Genomic DNA, 18,408 nt, shown 5'->3' on the forward strand with positions numbered 1-18,408 from the left:
TTCCAAATATGCAAACAGACCTCCAACCACCCTCCAATCCAAAGTGCAAGCAATTATGTCACTTGGGCTGCAGACAGGGCTAACTGGCTCAGTGGCCAACAGCAATCTCACTGGAGGGCTGGGGAGACGCCTCAGTGGGCAGCAAACACTGCTCTTCTGACATCCTGAGTGGCTCCCAGCGCCCATGTCAACTCTCCAACTCCAGAGGGATGGATCTGGAGCTGCGGACCTCTGTGGACACTTGCACACAGGTGTACAGACCCCCACACAGACACACATACATAATTTATATAAAATAAAATCTTGTTTTAAAGGAATTATCTCACGAGAGCCTTTAATTTACAAACCTTTATTGTGTGGACAGTTGGGCCCAGATCACGCAGGCTCTAATGCCGTTCTCAGCAAAGCTATGATTTCATGAACAAGGCCAGGCATCCTGGCTTATCTTTACACTTTACAACTGAACATTTATTTGTAACATGTAAAATACATCTGAATTGCATCTTTGCCACAGGGCTTCATGACAGTTAAATAAAGGCAATTTAAATGCTACCCAATCTCCTAAATTCAATACATGAAACCGACAATGACATTTCTGATAATTTCAAAGTTAGTGAAGTGAACTTCTGTCATTTTCTTGAAAGGAACTTGGCACAAAAGGCAGCAGAGAGGTCTTTGTAAGGGGTCTCTGAATCCGACTTGGTTGGTGGTATCCGGCAAAGCTGGCGGAATCCAGGGGAGCGCAGCAGCAGATTCTGGGAGAGGCCCAAGAGGCTGGAGCACAGCCAGTAGAGAACAAGAGACTAGAGAGAGCACAGGCAGTTAGCATCTGCTCCTATATGGGCCAGTTCACACAAGCAGTGAACACACACACACACCAGCATTCTGAGCAAGCTATGAAGATAGCGAATGAGGTCCACCAAGCAAGAAAGGTTGACAGCAGGAGACAGAAGAGCGAGGTGTTTACAGCAGATACCAGGCAGAGTCAGGAAAGCACCCTCCCTTCTTTGATTATTAGTTTTTTCCCACCACAGGTGCTGACAACTGAGTCTACAGATGGACAGTGGGAGCCTGGGCAGCGACCTCTTCCGGTGGCAGTCTTACCAGACCTCACTTGCCCCTTTTATCCATCGCAAGCCCCAGTAACCACTTTCTCCGTATTGTCAAGGATGCATTTCATTTCTTCAGAGACAAGTTATTAACCTTCTTCTGTGATAGAACCCAGGCTGGCCTTTCTGTACATACATGTTTCCTACACATACATGTGTCTCAAGCTCTGTGTGCATCAGAAAGCAGTCAGGTCTCAGAGGGCAAACCGTGTGGCTGGTGAAATGCCTGGGATGAAGCTCTCCAGAGCTGAACCCTGTCACTACTATCTGGCTTTGCACTGGTCATTTCTCTTACTTCACTTTCATATCTGTAAAATGGGAGAATAAATGCACTCCCTTTGAGGACTCATGAGAGCAACTGTACAGAATGGGTAAGTACAGAAGTATCTGTACTTGTTTAAGGTGAGACCCCAAGGGCAGAAGTAATACACCAAAGGCAGATTAGCACAGCAGTTACAAATAACAGCTTAGCTATGTGGGCGGGGGGCACCGGCCTAAGAGAATTCTGGGAAAAGGTAAGGTAGAGATGCAGTTGCCAGACAGATACAGAGGAAGCAAGATGAAATCCCATACTGAGAAAAGGTACCAAGCCACGTGGCTAAACATAGACAAAAGTTATGGGTTAATTTAGGTTATAACAGTTAGTTAATAATAAGCCTGAGCTAATAGGCCAAACCGTTTATAATTAATGTAGGCCTCTGTGTGTTTCTTTGGGACTGAACGGCTGTAGGACCAGGCAGGACAGAAACCTCTGTCTGCAGAGACTGCCTGAGTAGTTCACAGAACTGAAGTTATTTCACTTTCCATGTTTCAGGTTCCTCCTCATCACTAAAGTGGGAGATTGTTTCTGTTGTTTTGTTTGTTTTCTAGATAGAGTTTCTCTGAGTAGCCCCTCTGTAGAGGAACTCCCTCTGTAGACCAGGCTGGCCTCAAACTCAGACATCTACCTGCCTCTACCTCTCCAAGTGCTGGAATTCAAAGTGTGCACCACCACTGTCTGACCCATCAAAGTGGGAGATTGTAACAATGCCTGCCTCTCTGCACTGCCAGGAGAATTATAAGGCAATATACAAAAAGCATTAAGAGTGCCTAGGGCTGGCAAGCAGAGCCAGCAAACTAGATGATAGGAGCTTAAGCCTGGAACCCACACCAGAGGAGAGAACTGAGTCTAGGAGACTTCCACACGTGCACCCCGACACATGCAAGTGCTTGGCATATGATCAGAGTGCCCGAGAATCAGGCTGGTGCATCCAGAGTCATGGGATCTTTCTGTTTGGCTTCCTGGTGAGCTGGGATGAAGAACATGCAGCCCCCTACACTGACAAGGATTTCTAAGCCTTTTTTCTCCACACACTTTAAAAAGTGCATCCAGATAGAACTATAGGTTTCCATCTACATAACAATTCCTTTTCTTGCTAAGAAAAAAATTCTAATTTTTAGCTGGGTATACTTGCTGTGGAATATTCCTTTACAGTGTGTGAAGATATTCCACTGTCAATGGTTTAATAAAAAAATTAAATAGCCAATAGCTAGGCAGGAATTTGAGGCAGAGAGAATGCTGGGAAGGAGAGATGCCCCGTCAGATGTAGAGGAGCAGCAAGGGATTACAAAGTAGAGGTAACCAAGCCATATGAAAGAACGCAGGTTAAAGAACTGGATTAATTTACGTTCTAAGAGCTAATGAGAAACAAGCCTAAGCTTTTATGAATAAGTCTCTGTGTCATGATCTGGGAGCTATTTGGTGGGACAGAAAAATCTACCTACGGGGGCTGGCGAGATGGCTCAGTGGTTAAGAGCACTGACTGCTCTTCAGAGGACCTGGGTTCAATTCCCAGCATCCACATGGCAGCTCACAGTTGTCTGTAACTCCAGTTCCAGAGAATCTGACATCGTTATACCAATGCGCATGAAATAAAGTTAAATAAAGTTTAAAAAAAAAGAAAAGAAAAATCCACCCACATATACTGTGTCTAAAAACCACTGTACATACTTCCTAGACTATTAAAACTGCTAGATGTGACCAAATAAGTAAGACACAAGCACGTTTATTTGGGAGAACACAACTTCTAAAGTTATCTGTGGGAAATATACAAAAGGACTGAAGGAACTGTAAAAATAATTCTTTATTCTTTTATTTCTTACAAAGTTTCCTTAGGTATCAACAGGGACAAATGAAGCAAACCCACAGCACAAGGTTAAGCAGTACTTATGAATCCATGTGGACTCGGCGGTCTTTCTTTTTTAAGAGCTGTGGTCCTTGATCCAGTCCACATGGAAGTTGTTCAACGGATCAGCTAGTCAAATAGGCAAGTGCTAGACTGAGCAAGGTGCTCTGTCATATTAAAACAGGAAGGGGAGCAAGGAGTTTGACAGCAGAGCTGGACACATCCATGAGAAAGATGAGCCAATCAGTCCACACAAGCATTCTCAACAGCAAGGGTCAAGCTGGTAAAAGACAGGCTCAAAGCTGCAGGCTGCCAGGCTGTGGGAGCTAAGCACGGGCCACATGCAGTGCTACTGGTACTCACAGAAGGTACTGTGGCGGCAATCGGGATCATCAGCACGGACACAGCACGCACAAAGTGTGTGACATACATTTGAAAACGAGACATTCTCAGTTTTTGTAGAGCGAAAATCTGAAGTAGAACACACAAACCATAATTACTAAAATGCACATTAAGTCAGACAAATTTGAAAATGCAACTGAAGCCCAGGCTTTGTGGGACACTCTTTAAATCCTAGCATTTGCACTGGGGCAGCAACTTGAGGTCATCTTTGGCTTTTAGATTTATTTGTGAGAGAGCTTACACGAGACAGTGTCTCAAAAATTTTTTTTTTCCAAGATAGGGTTTCGCCATGTAGCCCTGACCAGCTACATTGGGGTAGTCTCAAACACTGCCTCTGCTGGGGTGGCAGATGGGCACTACAACACCTGGCTAAAAGCTGACTTGTGACCAGCCTCCACCAATACCTTTAAGGGCTGGCACTGTGGTTCAATGGCAGAACACTTGACCTGGTGTGCACAAGGCCATGGCCTCCATATCCAGCACTTAAACACAACAATTTCAACACCAATGAACTTACACAACAATCAGGCTTTGTGTGTGTGTGAGATGCAGGGGGACTATGACTCAAAAGGCAACCCTGATGCTGCTGTTGATTTTATGAGTCAGGCTCTCACTGTGAAGAGATCCTCCGGCCTCAAAATTCCAGGTGATGAAATTATAGACAGGTGTCTCCATACCCGGTAGCCCTGCACTCCCAGAGATCCATAACCTTACACAAATTTTAACTCTGTGCCATTTTCCCTTCATTAAAATAATATAGTCCTCACAGGGTTAATCTGAGAAGTAGATAACTCACGTAAACTGTTCAGAGAAGCCCACCCCCACAATACTGTTAAATTACAGCTTTTTCTCAGTCTTCGGCTGACACCGGAACAAGACTACAGAGCTGCCAGGAATTCATTCCAGCCTCCATCACTCCTTTCTCTCTGCCAAACAGTTACTGACACAAACTGAGGAGCTGCACTGTATTAAGAACACTGCACGTGACAGTTACCTCAACATCTCACTAATGGCTTTAGATCTCCCCCCCCCCACCCCGTTTTGTTAAAGGAGAGGGTTCTGGAGAGATGACTCAGCAGTTAAGAGCAATGCCTGCTCTTCCAAAGGTTTGAGTTCAATTCCCAGCAACCACATGGTGGGTTACAACCATCTGTAATAAAATCTAGCATCCTCTTCTGGACTGCAGGCACACGTGCAGGCAAAACACTATATATAATAAATAAATCTTTATTAAAAAAAGTGTACACGTCTGTGTACCACACATGTTTCTGGTGCCCGGTGGGTTCAGAAGAGGCATACAGAAGTTGGAATCTAGAGTTGGAATTGGTTAAAGCTTGTGGTGAGCAGCCATGTGGATACTAGGGACTTAACCTCCAAGCTACCTCTCCAACCCCATCTTCTCTGTTTTAAACAGGTGCACATACTCTAGGGTAGCATGGAGCTTGCTGTGTAGTTGAAAATGACCTTAAACTTCTGACCACTCTATCAGCCATGCCCCACTATGCCCGTACATCCAGCACTGGGGTAGAGATCCTGGGCTTTCTGCAATGCTAGGCAAGCATTCTACCAACTAAGCTATATTCCCAGCTCCAAGGAATTAAAAAAAGTGTCTCCTACTAACAAGATGTAGATTGGAATTCCAAGACAGTGCTCACTGACATGAGGTTTGTAAGACTTTTACCTCAAAGTCTGAGCTCTTTATAAAATTACAAGCATGCTTTCTGTGTATTGCTGAGTGAAGTGCTATGGGTAACAGAAGACAACTAAAAAAAAAAATCCCATTTTTCATGTATGTGTTCCTTTACATTAGCACATCAAGAAATTCAAATGATGATACTAAGTCACTTATTAAAAGAATGTCAGTGGGTTACTTACGGTTCCCTACCAATAAATTCACATAATAGATACACAAAAACGCCATTCAATTGTGGATTAAAACCACACTGGCCATGCATCTTAAATTCTTAAATTAAGAAATTCTTAAATTCTCTCTCTTATATATGAGAGAGAGACAGAGAGAGACAGAGAGAGAGAGACTGGTTCTTTACATGTCTCTACATAGCACTGGCTGTCCTGGAATTCACTGTGTAGACCAGACTGGACTTGAGCTTGTGGAGATCTGCCAGCCTCTGCCTCCTGAGCACTGAGATTAAAGGAGTACCAACATACACAGCTTTAATTACTATTTTTTTCTTTTGCCTGGTTTTTTGAGATGGTCTTGTTATGTAGCCTAGGATGGCTTTGAAGTTTGTGATTCTCCTGCCTCTGCTTCCTGAGCGCAAAGACTAGACACGAGCAATTGTGCCAGGCATCGTGCTCTCACTTCAACAAAAAGGACTCTGACACCAGAGACATAAAGGAACTGGCTCACGCCAAGAGCTGATCTGATGTCAGAATTCAGAGTGTATGTGACGCCAGAATAGCAGCAGTAGCAGCAATCCCAATGACATAAACAGTCAGCAAACCCCAACGTAAACCACTGACCTCCACTATTAGTAAATTGACAACACCAACGGAGATGGGCAGAATCCAAGTGGAATCCACTGCAGTGAGGTCAGAAAACCACAGTACCCCGCCAGCCGCTAACTGCTCCTGAACAGAAACAGCAGCTGAAACAGTTTAAACACAAAACAACAGGATTCCTGAGGACAGCGGAGGGAGCAGCACACAAACACAGACCCCAACAACTCCCATAGGGTGGCTCTCCCCGAAGAGCTGCACTGGTTAGTTAAGCTATTTATATTTGCAATTTGTTTTGTTTTACTTCATTTTCCAGTTATTGCTCTCAACACAGACTGTTTATGCTTAAGATTCTAAATTCTGTAATGTAAGGAAGACAGTAAATCACAGTTATGAAGACTAGAATTTTTTCTTTTTATTGGAATGCAACTTTCAAGAATTTGAAAGATGAGGATTTCTGACACAGTTACCTTCTGAACGTGCTGCCCCTGTGCTGAAGTTCCGGAGGGCAACGGATATGAAGACCCACATTGGAAGCTGTACCCAGACCAACACGGTGGCTTTGAAGGGATGGCAGTTGTCACGCACATACAGCTCTGAAACAAGCCTCCGCATGTTCTTTAGATAGGTGAGCCTAAGGTGAGGGAAGGGAGCCAAGACACCTTCTGACCACTAGCAAGAACTTCACCCTATAAGGTGAACAGGGCTTTCAGCTATCATAAGCAGTTAAGGGGTCAACTAAACAGAAGGCACAAAGCCTTTTACTTATTTTTCTTCAATTCTGCAATACCATTTAATTACAGTGTATGTTTCAATGTTCCATATTAAATGTACTGAATGAATCTACCAAACACATTTTCAACTCATCTAATAAATGTGTGACACTAAAACATACAGCAATAATTTCAAACATAAAAATAATTTCCACATTGCCTTCTATTAAAGATATTGTCAGACTACAACTTTAGTCTCTAGTGATCTCTGGCCAATAAGCTTTTTAAAAAAATATTTTATTTATCATACTCTGTGATGTGCATGTATAAACAACACATCAATCCATGTTAACCACTGAGCCAACTCTCCGACCCCTGCCAATAAGAGCAAGGGAGAAATACTACCAGCTGATGCAGCACATACCCACAATCCCAGCCTTTTCTGGGAGATGGATATGGATGGAGGTTGGAGGATTGAAGCTTGAAGCCAGGCTCAAGTTACATAGCTAAGTAAGGAAGGCAAACGGAGGCTACCTTGTGAACTCCTGTCTCAAAATTAAACAAAATGGAGAGTGGGATTTCAAGCCCATCAAAGTATAACACAATTTTAACTGCAAATATCACAGCTGAGAGCATATTTTACTTAACTCTAGTCTAGGCAAACAGAGGTACTTGACCTCCCAAAGTATCCTGTCTGTCCTGTGGGTCTGTGCAGTTTATATTCTTAGACTGTCAAAGTGACCTCCATTTTGCAATTTTCCAACAAAGGTTATATTAATCTGTTCACCGTATCAGTTTCTCTTTTTGAGAAGGCTCACGGTGTAGCCCTGACTGGCCTGACACACACTACGTACCAGGCTGGCCTCAAAGATCGGCTGGTCTCAGCTGACCAAGTGTGGGTACTGATAGCACTCACCACCATAACCAGCTCTGGTACTTCCATTGTGCTGAGACAAGGCTTCAGTGGTCCAAGCTGACCTTGACTTGATATGCAGCCAAGGATAACTTTGAGCCTCTGGTTCCCCTATCTCCACCTCCAGGGAACCAGGATTACAGGCCTGTGCCACCAAACCCAACTGCCACTTTTGTTTGAAAGTCTTACTTTCTAGACCATGGTCTTGAGGGACAATAACTGATTTTTGTGGCAAGAAGGGTGTCACTAGCTCATGCTGGCCTCTGAGTCACAAGCCTCTTATGCATGCATCACTAACCTTGCTCTGGTTTCTTCCTCATCTCTAAATCTCTTATACCACACACATTTAGTACAAGGTAGGCTTTCTGTAATTGTTGTATTGAATCAATTTGTAGTGTGCTGACCTGAGACAGTACAGGCATGCATTCTAGGCCCTCCGTTCTTCTTATTAGTACTTTTCTTCTCTACATACACTTGCACACTATGGTCCTGGAAACTTAAGTCACACAACAAAATGGACCCTCACATCAGCGTTTCTGAGGATGTGAACTAGCCAACTGCACAAGAAACATCTAGACAGCCACGGCATCAGTGAAGCACAGCTAAGTTATCCGTCATAAATCTCACCTCACCAAGACAATTACAGCCCAGATGAACAGCTATTCACCTGTTCTGCTGGCCCATGGCTGTGCTCTCAGATTCCTCTTAATAAAATATCTAAACTACAGGCTTTGGTTTATCTACATTTAATAAATACAACTTTATGTTTTATGTGTCAATACATATACTTTCTCCTTTTTTCCTTCTTCTTTTTCTGAGACAGAGTCTCAGACTGTAACCTGGAAGGCCTGGAACTCACGTAAACAGACTGGCCTTGAATTCAAGAGCTATCCCTGCCTCTACCCGCAAAGTGCTGAGATTAAAGGCTTGCCTTGTCTCACCAGTTCTCTACATTTCAAGTTTTCTTTGTTGTTTTATTGTTTTATGTGTATGAGTGCTTTGCTTGCGTGTGTTTAAGCGCACCACATGCAGGCCTGGTGCCCGAGGTGAGAAAAGGTGTTGAGCACTCGTGGAGCTGGAGCTACAGAATCATGAGAGTGCAGGGAATCGAGCCTGGGTCCTCTGTGACGGACAAGTGTTCTTTAGGCCAGGCATGTGGCACACGCCTTTAATCCCAGCACTTAGCAGGCAGAGGCAGGTGGATCTCTGAGTTTGAGGACAGCCTGGTCTATATAGTGAGTTCCAGGACAGTCAGGGCTACACAGAAATCGAGGATTTAAAACAAAACAAAAACAAGTGCTCTTGACTGCTGAGCCAACTCTTCTAATGTCAAGTTTTTTTTTGTTGTTGTTTTATTAGCACCAAATAAAGATGATATGTGTGTGTGTGTGTGTGTATAATATAGTTTTCCAGGCATGGTGGCACATTACTATAGTGATACCATCTGGAAGGCAAGAAGACTGCCTGAACTATACACCATTTCACAAGAACCAAAATGTGCGGGGGTGGGGGCTATGGGGACACAGATGGGCCACATGAGACAAGACAGGACCGCACAGCAAACTACACCTACTTACACGCACAGCTCCAGACTTTCCTATGACTTACACCAAATCTTGTGCAATACTTACTTCACTGCCATCTTTATCTGAACACGGCTCTTTTCAGTGGGTCCTCCAAATAGAATCCAGATGTGGTAGCACATCTGCAATCCGAGCATTTGGGGGAAGAGGGTACGAGGATAAGGAACTCAAGTAGTGGGAGGCTGAGATGGGAGGACCATTCCGCTCCTCAGGAATTAGGATAAAGACTGTTTCTTTGTTTATATGCTTCCATTTCAGTATATAAAACAACCATGCTCCACAGTGATTTATTAATATGAACCAATCAAGAGAATACCTAAACCTGCATTTATATATTTCATGATTACAGAAATAAAACTGCATACCTGGCAACTCTTTTGGACCAACCAAACTGATGCGCACAAACGGCAACCTCTTGGTTAAGGCGCTTGGCGATGCTTTTTATCTCTGGTTGCAAGTTTTCCACCTAACTAAAGAAAAAGTTGTTTTTATGAGCACATAAAGGATCTTTGCTGAAAACCACGGCTATAGTCAGCATTGGCTGTCAACTTGGTGCACCCAGGAGAGAGGAACTCAGTTAAGAATTTTCATCTAATCAGATTAGCTACACAATGTTTTTGATTGCTACTTGACACAGAAGGACCCAGTCCACTGCGGGCTGCCAGCCCTAGGCATGTGAACAATTTTCCACTAAGGTTTCTGCTTTAGTTCCTGTTCTGCTGTCCCTTCATGACAGACTAGAACCTGAGAGCCAAGTAACCCTTTTCCTCCCCGATTCCGCATTAGGTCAGTGTCACCAATCAACGACACTCACGTATTCTCTGTACCCTCAACTACTTACAAGTGTTTGCTGATCACATTTGCAATCAGAAACATTTAAGCAGAAGATACTATTAGATATTTATTTAGCCTGCTTAAAATATCTTGAGTCAAGCTGAGCGGTGGTGGCGCTTGCCTTCAATTCCAGCACTCTGGAGGCAGAGGCAGGTGGATCTCTCTGAGTTCGAGGCCAGCCAGGTCTACAAGAGCTAGTTCCAGGACAGCCTCCAAAGTTACAGTGAAACCCTGTTGTCTCAAAAATACAAGAAAAAAAAAAGATCTTGAGTCAAACTTAAATTCCAGTTTGTACAAACTTCTTGGTTAAGGGATGCTTGGTTATGTTTTCTATTTCTGGCTGTGCATAACCTCTGAAATGGCACCTACTTCCTAGAATTTTGAGAATGAAATGAAAACTGCATCCCGGATTTTCCTGTTCCAGCCTTAGATACGCCAGCAATAGAGGAAACAGCACCACACTTGTTCAGTTCAAATCCCAAGGATTCCCACAGTGACCACTTTCTGCCTTAGTGTGGCTGCTTCCTTCCTGGTGATCTTCTGTGAAACTACACCTTCTCAAATGAACTGAGAAGGTGAAACTTCAGAGAAACTGCTGATTTCCTCTTACACCACGAATAGTCAAGGAAAGAGAATGCTATACCACCGATTCCACAGAAACAAGTCTTAAGGCCGACTCAAGGTCACAACCCATCAGACACTGGGTCGTAGAGAGTGACAATCCAAGTTTGCAAATTTTTAATTTAGGGAATCCTTTCTAATAATAAAGAGCAGTAAGAACAGTTAAGGGGAAATAATGCTGCAGACGCTCTGTTAAAACATTTACGTCCCTAATGTTACAGGCTTCTCAGTGTCATTTCTTCTGCAGACTGGTCTCAATGTGAAGTTTAGGAAACACTTATATTTCAAATAAAGACCCGGTAGGTGGGAAGAACTGGAAGGCACTCGAGTCACCAACCATTATTTAACATATGCAATACCATTTTAGCAAAACACCAGCCTCGACCGTTAACACTAGCAGGAAGGCAGCACGGGGACCGATAGCCCTCACCTTGGCCAGGATGTAGTGCTGATAGGCCGCCAGGGGCAACGTGACGGCGCCGCGCAGGGCCACGGTGGTGAGCATGATGCTGCTCCACCAGGGGAGCCCCGTGGCTGCCTGCGCGCCCAGCAGCACTTCCTCCGCGGCGCGCACGGGCGCCGACGCTGCCAGGGCCTCGTACCATCCGCCCGGCGCGGCCGCCGACACAGACGCGGCTGCACACACCGGGAGCCGCGAGCTACTCCACCCGGGCTGCAGTTCCCGCGCCCGCAACCGCAAGGTGGGCAGTGACCGGAGACACCCGGCACCCCGGCGGCACAGCATGGCAACAGCGCTGCGGACCGGGAACAGCAGGCTGGCCAAGGGACCCACGGAAGATGTGCGCATGCGCCGGCCCGCGGTTACGCCTGGTTTCCTAGCCACGGCGGTGACGTCTGCGTCGCACCGGAGATGACGTAAGGTCCCCGCCTTTCCCACGCGGCACTGGGCAGTAAGCGGCGCGCACGGGACAACTTCTCTTGCTAGGGTGGAGCTCCGGGCAGTCGGAACCGGAACTGCAGGGGTAGGCGGGGCAAGCAAACCGCCTTGCTGTTGAGTTTCGGTTTCCACCCAAGAGGATTGTCGCTTGTGTACTTTTTGTGACCCGGCGGCTTCCGCTGAAGACGTGCGTAGCCCGTAGTTCTGTTTCCACCCACTGCTGAAACGCCTACTTCAGAGTGGAACGAGTGTTTCCTGTTTGCGCGGAGTTAGTCTGCGTCCTTTATCCTCTAGACAAAATTCTACCGGATAGATTTGTCAGCCAGGTGGTGGTGGCCCATGTCCTTAATCCTGTCACTCTGGAGGCACAAGTAGGAGGATCTCTTGTGTATTTGAGGTCAGTCTGGTCTAGGTAAGGGAGCTCTAAGCCAGCCAAAGCTACCCAATGGCACTGTCTCAAAAAAGAAAAAAAAAAGCCACACCACACCATCATCATCATAAAAAGCAGGAAAAAAAGAGTAAAATGAAACGCACAAAGCATACACGAACTCCGTGAGATTTTCAGTTTTGAGTTCCTGACTACAGCATAATTGGGATGACGTGAAGTTTTCGTACAAAAGCACCCAGCCATACAATAGGCCAAAGCCTATTTCTAGAAACCTCTCCTGTTTGCCAGTGCCAAACGGTAGCTATTGTTCCCTACTTCACTGCACACCTACCAAAGGTATCGGGTAACTTATTTTCTGGAATCTGGGATACCTGCGTTCAAAACTAACCATGAATCCACATAAAAATTTTAAATGTATAAGTTCCTGTACCATAATCCTTTCTGAAACAACTTACCTATCTCTTAAGAAATCAGTCGTTATCGTCTACTGATTTAAAGTGAAGATCAAGTAGCGTATGTGTGAAATGAAGTTTTCCCATCTTTCTTACTGACAACAGGTAAAACTGAGTTGGCCCTTCCAAAGTGGCCCTATGGCATAAAGGGAAGTTACTTAAAACAACATAACTCTGCCAAACCCCACGTTTACCATGTGAGGACCTAGAACCAATTTTAACACTGGGAAATAAGTAAATTCATATTTACGGGTAAGCATAAATAACTTTTCTTTGTTTATAAATAAGCCTATTTAACGATTTGTTTACAAATAAACCAAAAAAATTCAAGCAGTTATTAAAATCTTTAATATTTTTATTACAACTGTCTGTAACTCCAGCTCAAGGGATCTGACACCCTCTTCTGACCTGTGAGCACCTGCATGCAAGTAAGTAAAAATAACAGAAATATGCTGAGTGGTGGTGGCGCACACCTTTAATACCAAAACTCGGGAGGCAGAGATGGACGGATCTCTGTGAGTTCGAGGCCAGCCTGGTCTACAGAGTGAGTTCTAGGATTGGCTCTACAGCTGAGAAACCCTGTCTTGAAAAACAACAAGAAAAAAACAAAAAGCCCCAAATATTCTAATGTGAATTAACATTTATTAATATTTAATTTGTGCTAGTTCTGCATATGACTTGTAGAAGTCAGAGAACTTTGTAGCCAGTGCTCTCTGTCCACTTTTACCCACATCACCACGTTTGTGCTGTAGGACCTTTGACCTTGAGCCATGTGTCAAACCGTATTTATTTTTAAGCCTTTAAAACTCTCATATTTATCACACGTTCATGTGCAATGTGGGAGGACCTAAGTCCTGTGGAATCCGAGGGACAACTTGAAGAAGCTGGTTTTCTCTTTGTAATGTGAGTGGTAATGACTGGTCTCAGGTAATCAGACATGGATTTGGGCTTTTTCTTAAGATGCAGTTCCTCGCTATAGCCCAGGCTATCCTGGAACTCACTGTATAGCCCAGGCTGACTTTGTACTCTAGGCAATCTGCACTAGTGTCAGATCTCACCAGAGATCCTTCTCAAAAGACCTAAAAATAGAAGTGAGGGGCTACTGCTACCGGTAACACTGTCCCCCCCCCCCCAATCCTCTACTTGATAGCACACACATTCCTTCACTAGCCTTGGATCCTACTTAGGGATTCCAGCACATGCTGAAGACAGGCTGAGACACCCAGGCTTGTGGAACTGAGAAACTAGTAGGTTCTTTCACTTCCCTATCACAAGTAGCCATTGTTGGACTGTAGCCTGCAAGTTGTTCCAAAAATTTTCACATCTATGTGTGTGTGTGTGTATATTGAATGTATGAATGTTTTTCATTCCATAATTTTTAGACTGATCAGCATTTAAGACATTTGCTGTGACTTCCAATCAGCATAATTATGAAAAACTGATCTTAGAAGCAGCCCTGGCTCAATTTTACTGCACTTACACCCTCATAATAACTGTTTGGTGGATATATAGGATGCATCTTTGAAGTCAAGTGTGCTGGGGGTATAAACAGGATGCCAGACTTTAGTAGAAAGAGCAGGAAGACCCAGTGTTCAAGGCCAACCTCAGCTCAGTGACAGGCAAGTGCCACTCCAGCTCATTCAGTACTAGGATTAATCACCTGACATATACTGGGCAAGCCCTTTACCGTTACTCCAGTCCTCAACCTTGGAATTTTTAGTATAGAAGATTAAGATACTACTCAAAATTTAATATAGATTATGCTGCCATTTAGAGTGCTCACTTTCCAAATAAGATTGATTTCTTTCTTTCCTTTTTTTTTTTTTGGTTATTTGAGACAGGGTTTCTTTGGAGCCTGTCCTGGAACTCGTGCTGTAGACCAGGCTGGTCTCAAATTGAGAGATCTGCCTGACTCTGCCTCCCAATTGCTGGGATTACAGGCATGTGCCACCACCGCCCTGCACAAATATGATTTCTAAAATCCTTTGGGGAAAATTTTAAATTAGAGATAAATTATTCTTCTGAGAAATCGTTAAAAGTTCTGAGAAATCGTTAAAAGTAACTCCTTGGAATCAGATATAGGCATATTTTTACTTTTGTGGGGAAGGGGAGGTTAAGATAGGGTTTCTCTATGTAGCTCTGACTGGTCTGAAACTGGCCTTAAACTAGGAGATCCACCTGCCTCTGCCTCGCAGATGCCACCACACTGGCTTAATCTTTAACAGGAAAATCCCCTAATGGAAATTAGTATCTTGTATCTCTGTATCAAACATTGTGTCATATCTTCCTGTCAGGGGTGGCCTGGAATCTGCTTCTTATTTCTCATCAGAGGTTGGCTTTTATTTTTAAACTCCTTTAAGGCAGCAGTGTACCATGAGGCTGTAACAAACAGCTACCAAAACCTTGTATAAGACTGGGTCTCACTGGGAAGAACTTCTGTCTAGGCCAGCAAAATGCTGCTCTCTACATACTTATCCCAAACCTAAGGGGTGGTATTCTGTAGTCACAATGTAGAATAATACAAGTTGTAAGGTGCAGTCATCTGAAGACAGCGAGTGAGCCAACGGCTGCAACTGTGAAGATGTGTACTTCCCAATCAATCCAGAAGCACACACGCATTAAACAGTATAAAACACCTGGACAGATCAATTTACAAAGTAAAATACTGATTATCTTAATCATTTGAAAATCATGCCGACTCCTGAATTTTGTTACTCAGAAAATTTGGAAATACTCTAAATGTTCTATAATATCAGATCTGTGGGCATGAGTGTTCTTACGAATTATCAGTGAACTAAATCAGAGGACCTAAAAAGGTTTGTGATTTGGAGAATCCCAGTGAATAACACAGTATACAAACTTTATCAAGTACATATTTAGGTAACAAGCAAAAGACCAAATACTATTTTTTTTTTTTTTTTTTTTTTTTGGTTTTTCGAGACAGGGTTTCTCTGTAGCTTTGGAGCCTGTCCTGGAACTCCCTTTGTAGACCAGGCTGGCCTCGAACTTACAGAGATCCGCCTGCCTCTGCCTCCCGAGTGCTGGGATTAAAGGCGTGCGCCACCACCGCCCGGCCCAAATACTATTTTTGTGAACAGATGAGACAGGGTTATTTAATATACTACTTTTTCTGTTTTCCCAGAGAACAAATATTTACTAATAATAGGCCACAGGAGAAATTTTCTTCAGAGGAATGTTTTAATCATTTCTCAATACTATATGTTGAAAGGCAAGAACGAAGGACTTTGTTTGAAACGGTTAACAAGATCTTTGGGGGGGGTGTGTTCTATGCAGTCCTATAACTATGTAGACCAGGCTGGCCTCCAACTCACAGGTTATCTACGTGCCTCTGCCTCCCCAATGCTAGGATTAAAGGCTTGAGGTAAGCCATTTCTAAAGTGGAATAGTTGGTGTACACAGATCACACAGTAATTTGGGATATTAGCACTGGAAATGGAAAAGTGGGAGCTCACTTCTGAAAGAGAAGCACACTGTAGTCTGCAGAGATAATCACATACTTCAAAAGGAAAAAAAAAAGACCTACATGGTCTCGAAAATTGTTTTTTTATTGTTTAAATAAAAATGTTCTATATTACATCTGAAGTATAAAAATGTATTTGAAAAATGCTCCTAGTACAAAACTTGTAGTACTGTGGCACTGTCCTCCCACAGGCCTGACTAAGTGCAGAGATAGAGGGCTCCAATCTATTCTCATGCTCCGCATTTTAAATTCAAGAAAATGGTCAGTTTATCACCCTTCTTCCTTACAATACAACCACTCACATGCATAGTACATGCTGAGTAGTGTCTGCTCTGCAACGAGATTATTTCAGGTAGAAAATAACCCTCATTATCACATAAAACAATCGTGGGAGTGGAGTAGACAGACCTGTGGCAAAATTCAATACAAAATGTTAAATAACATCAAACAGGCTTTTCTGTTTTGTTTTTGTAAAGTGCTGACTTTTTAATCTCATGGCTATATTTGTAGGGTGTTCTTCTCCTAATTTGTGTGTCTTTATCATAGGTGCAAAAGCAAATGTCTATACTTAACAACACCTAACTGAAGAGAAAAGTGCACCATTTACAAACGGCTGGGTAGGTCTGAGAAACCAATCTTACATGCTCTACTTGGGTCAGCAGTGGCAAGAGATCCTCTCATGTCCTCTGACAACCAAGGGATATCAATATCAACTCTAGGTGGTATATCTAAGCCTTAGATCGTGTTTTACAGTGTGAAGTTTGTATCTAATTAAAAACCAAATTGATATATACAGTATTTCTCATGTATGCACTGTTTTATATTTCAACCACATTAAGCTATTTTTCCATAGGAGACAGGGTAGGACACATATTCTTCTTGTATACATTATTGTTTATTGTTTCAAGTGGATGGAATATATAATTCCCACTGAGTAGTTTAGTGTGGCCCTGAATCACATATAAACAGGTTAAATGTAGTCTTTATAATCCTTGTATTCGAGTATCGACCATAAAAATCATCTTAATAACAAACTCAAACACTCATGTTTGACTTGGCCCAAGTTAGCTGTTCATCCTTTTCATTGCTACCAATAAGTGCAGAAAGCTAGGAGCTTTTCGACCTAAGACATAAGATGCTTGAAAAAGGAAAATTTTATGCTGTCTCTTTATGACCAAGAAGCCAATATTAAGAATCAATATTATCCAATATAAAATATGCCAGATTGTTCAAAAATAAACAGTATATGCTGACTGAGAACTGTGGTGGCTTTTAAGTTTCTCCAAAGTCTTAAGTTTCCTCGTAAGAAGAAACCACTGATGCCACTGAAGATGCTGCACCGCTGTGTAGCAGCTGCTATGGTAAAAAGCTTTACAGGATGTTTTTCACTACTGAGCAAGAGAATCTTACTAGTAATAGTGGCAAAGACAAAGTCCCAAACTGAAGAGAGATGTGTGTATTAGTTTGAAAGTGTGACAAATGTAATAAAGACATGGAAAATCAGAAATTTCTTCTATACGCCTTGCTACAAACCCAAAAGGGAGCAAGCTGGATGTTTTCAGAGCTAACACAGGGAAACATCCACCGATAATGCCCATCATTTTACTTTATGCTTAAATTACACAAGTAGAAAAGTTATGCTTATTAATAGTTTAATGTATGAAGGAAACATCCAGATTTCTGAATATGAAGGTACATATCTCACATTAATTTAAGTCTACATAAAGTAGAGCCTCTATACTGACATATTGAAATTTACTTTCTGCTTAGCCTTTTCTGTTATGTAAACAATTGTACATTTATTTGCCATTCTAAAACTTCAGGATCAAGTTTACATAATTTTGCTAAATTTCCGTGTTTGCTCAGAAGCAGTTTACAGTACTAAAACCAACCAGCCAAGAACAGCTTCAACAGAAAGTTAAGTCCAAAGGAGAAGAGGGGAAGAAAGAAGAAAATGATAAGAAAAATGCTAACTAAGGTAAAAACGGATGACGATGGAGAATGGGCAGTCACAAATGTTCACAGAAAATAGGTCAGTTAGTAAGTTCTTCTGCAAAAAGCCTACACACTTCAGTCAAGCACATCAGTAGAATGATTTGGGAGCATAAAAAAAGTTTCTCGGCCACTTGTGATTTCCTCTGAATGAAAGGAATCTGCAGGCTAACAGGCTTATCCTCATCAGCCAAGCTGGTTCATGTGCACACTGTTCATGTGAGGTGCCCAGGGTCCGGTCCACACCTACAAATACAGAGCATGTATTTCACCAAATACAAATTAAACAAATAAAACAATCAAATATCTATGAACTAATCTCATTCAATATTCAAAAGGTTTGTGGAAGGAAAGAAAATACTTGAAAGTTCAAGGCCATCCTCGTCTGCAGAGTGAG

At 42.9% G+C, this 18,408-nt stretch overlaps 2 protein-coding genes across 5 annotated transcripts in view; both read right to left on the reverse strand.

Moving 5' to 3' along the window:
* Positions 1-360: 360 nt before the first annotated feature.
* LOC130876424 (cytochrome c oxidase assembly protein COX18, mitochondrial) lies at positions 361-11,581 on the reverse strand. Its single transcript, XM_057772943.1, has 6 exons — positions 11,231-11,581; positions 9,711-9,811; positions 6,607-6,770; positions 6,161-6,285; positions 3,638-3,745; positions 361-803 (listed from the first exon to the last, which is right to left on the reverse strand). Exons 1-6 carry the CDS (start codon positions 11,543-11,545, stop codon positions 630-632), a joined length of 987 nt encoding a protein of 328 aa, XP_057628926.1. The 5' UTR covers positions 11,546-11,581; the 3' UTR covers positions 361-629.
* A 4,269-nt stretch (positions 11,582-15,850) lies between these two features.
* The window catches only part of Ankrd17 (ankyrin repeat domain 17), a 147,571-nt gene continuing 145,013 nt past the window's right edge, over positions 15,851-18,408 (reverse strand). For 2 of the 4 annotated variants that reach the window (XM_057773135.1, XM_057773134.1), the window contains exon 34: positions 15,851-18,257. In XM_057773135.1, the coding sequence (XP_057629118.1) occupies positions 18,198-18,257 (60 nt within the window). In that variant the 3' untranslated portion in view covers positions 15,851-18,197. The remainder of the gene's footprint in view (positions 18,258-18,408) is intronic. The other 2 variants (XM_057773137.1, XM_057773136.1) reach the window with 1 other exon arrangement.

The sequence above is a fragment of the Chionomys nivalis genome, chromosome 6 (genome assembly GCF_950005125.1).
Source record: "Chionomys nivalis chromosome 6, mChiNiv1.1, whole genome shotgun sequence".
NCBI lineage: Eukaryota > Metazoa > Chordata > Mammalia > Rodentia > Cricetidae > Chionomys > Chionomys nivalis.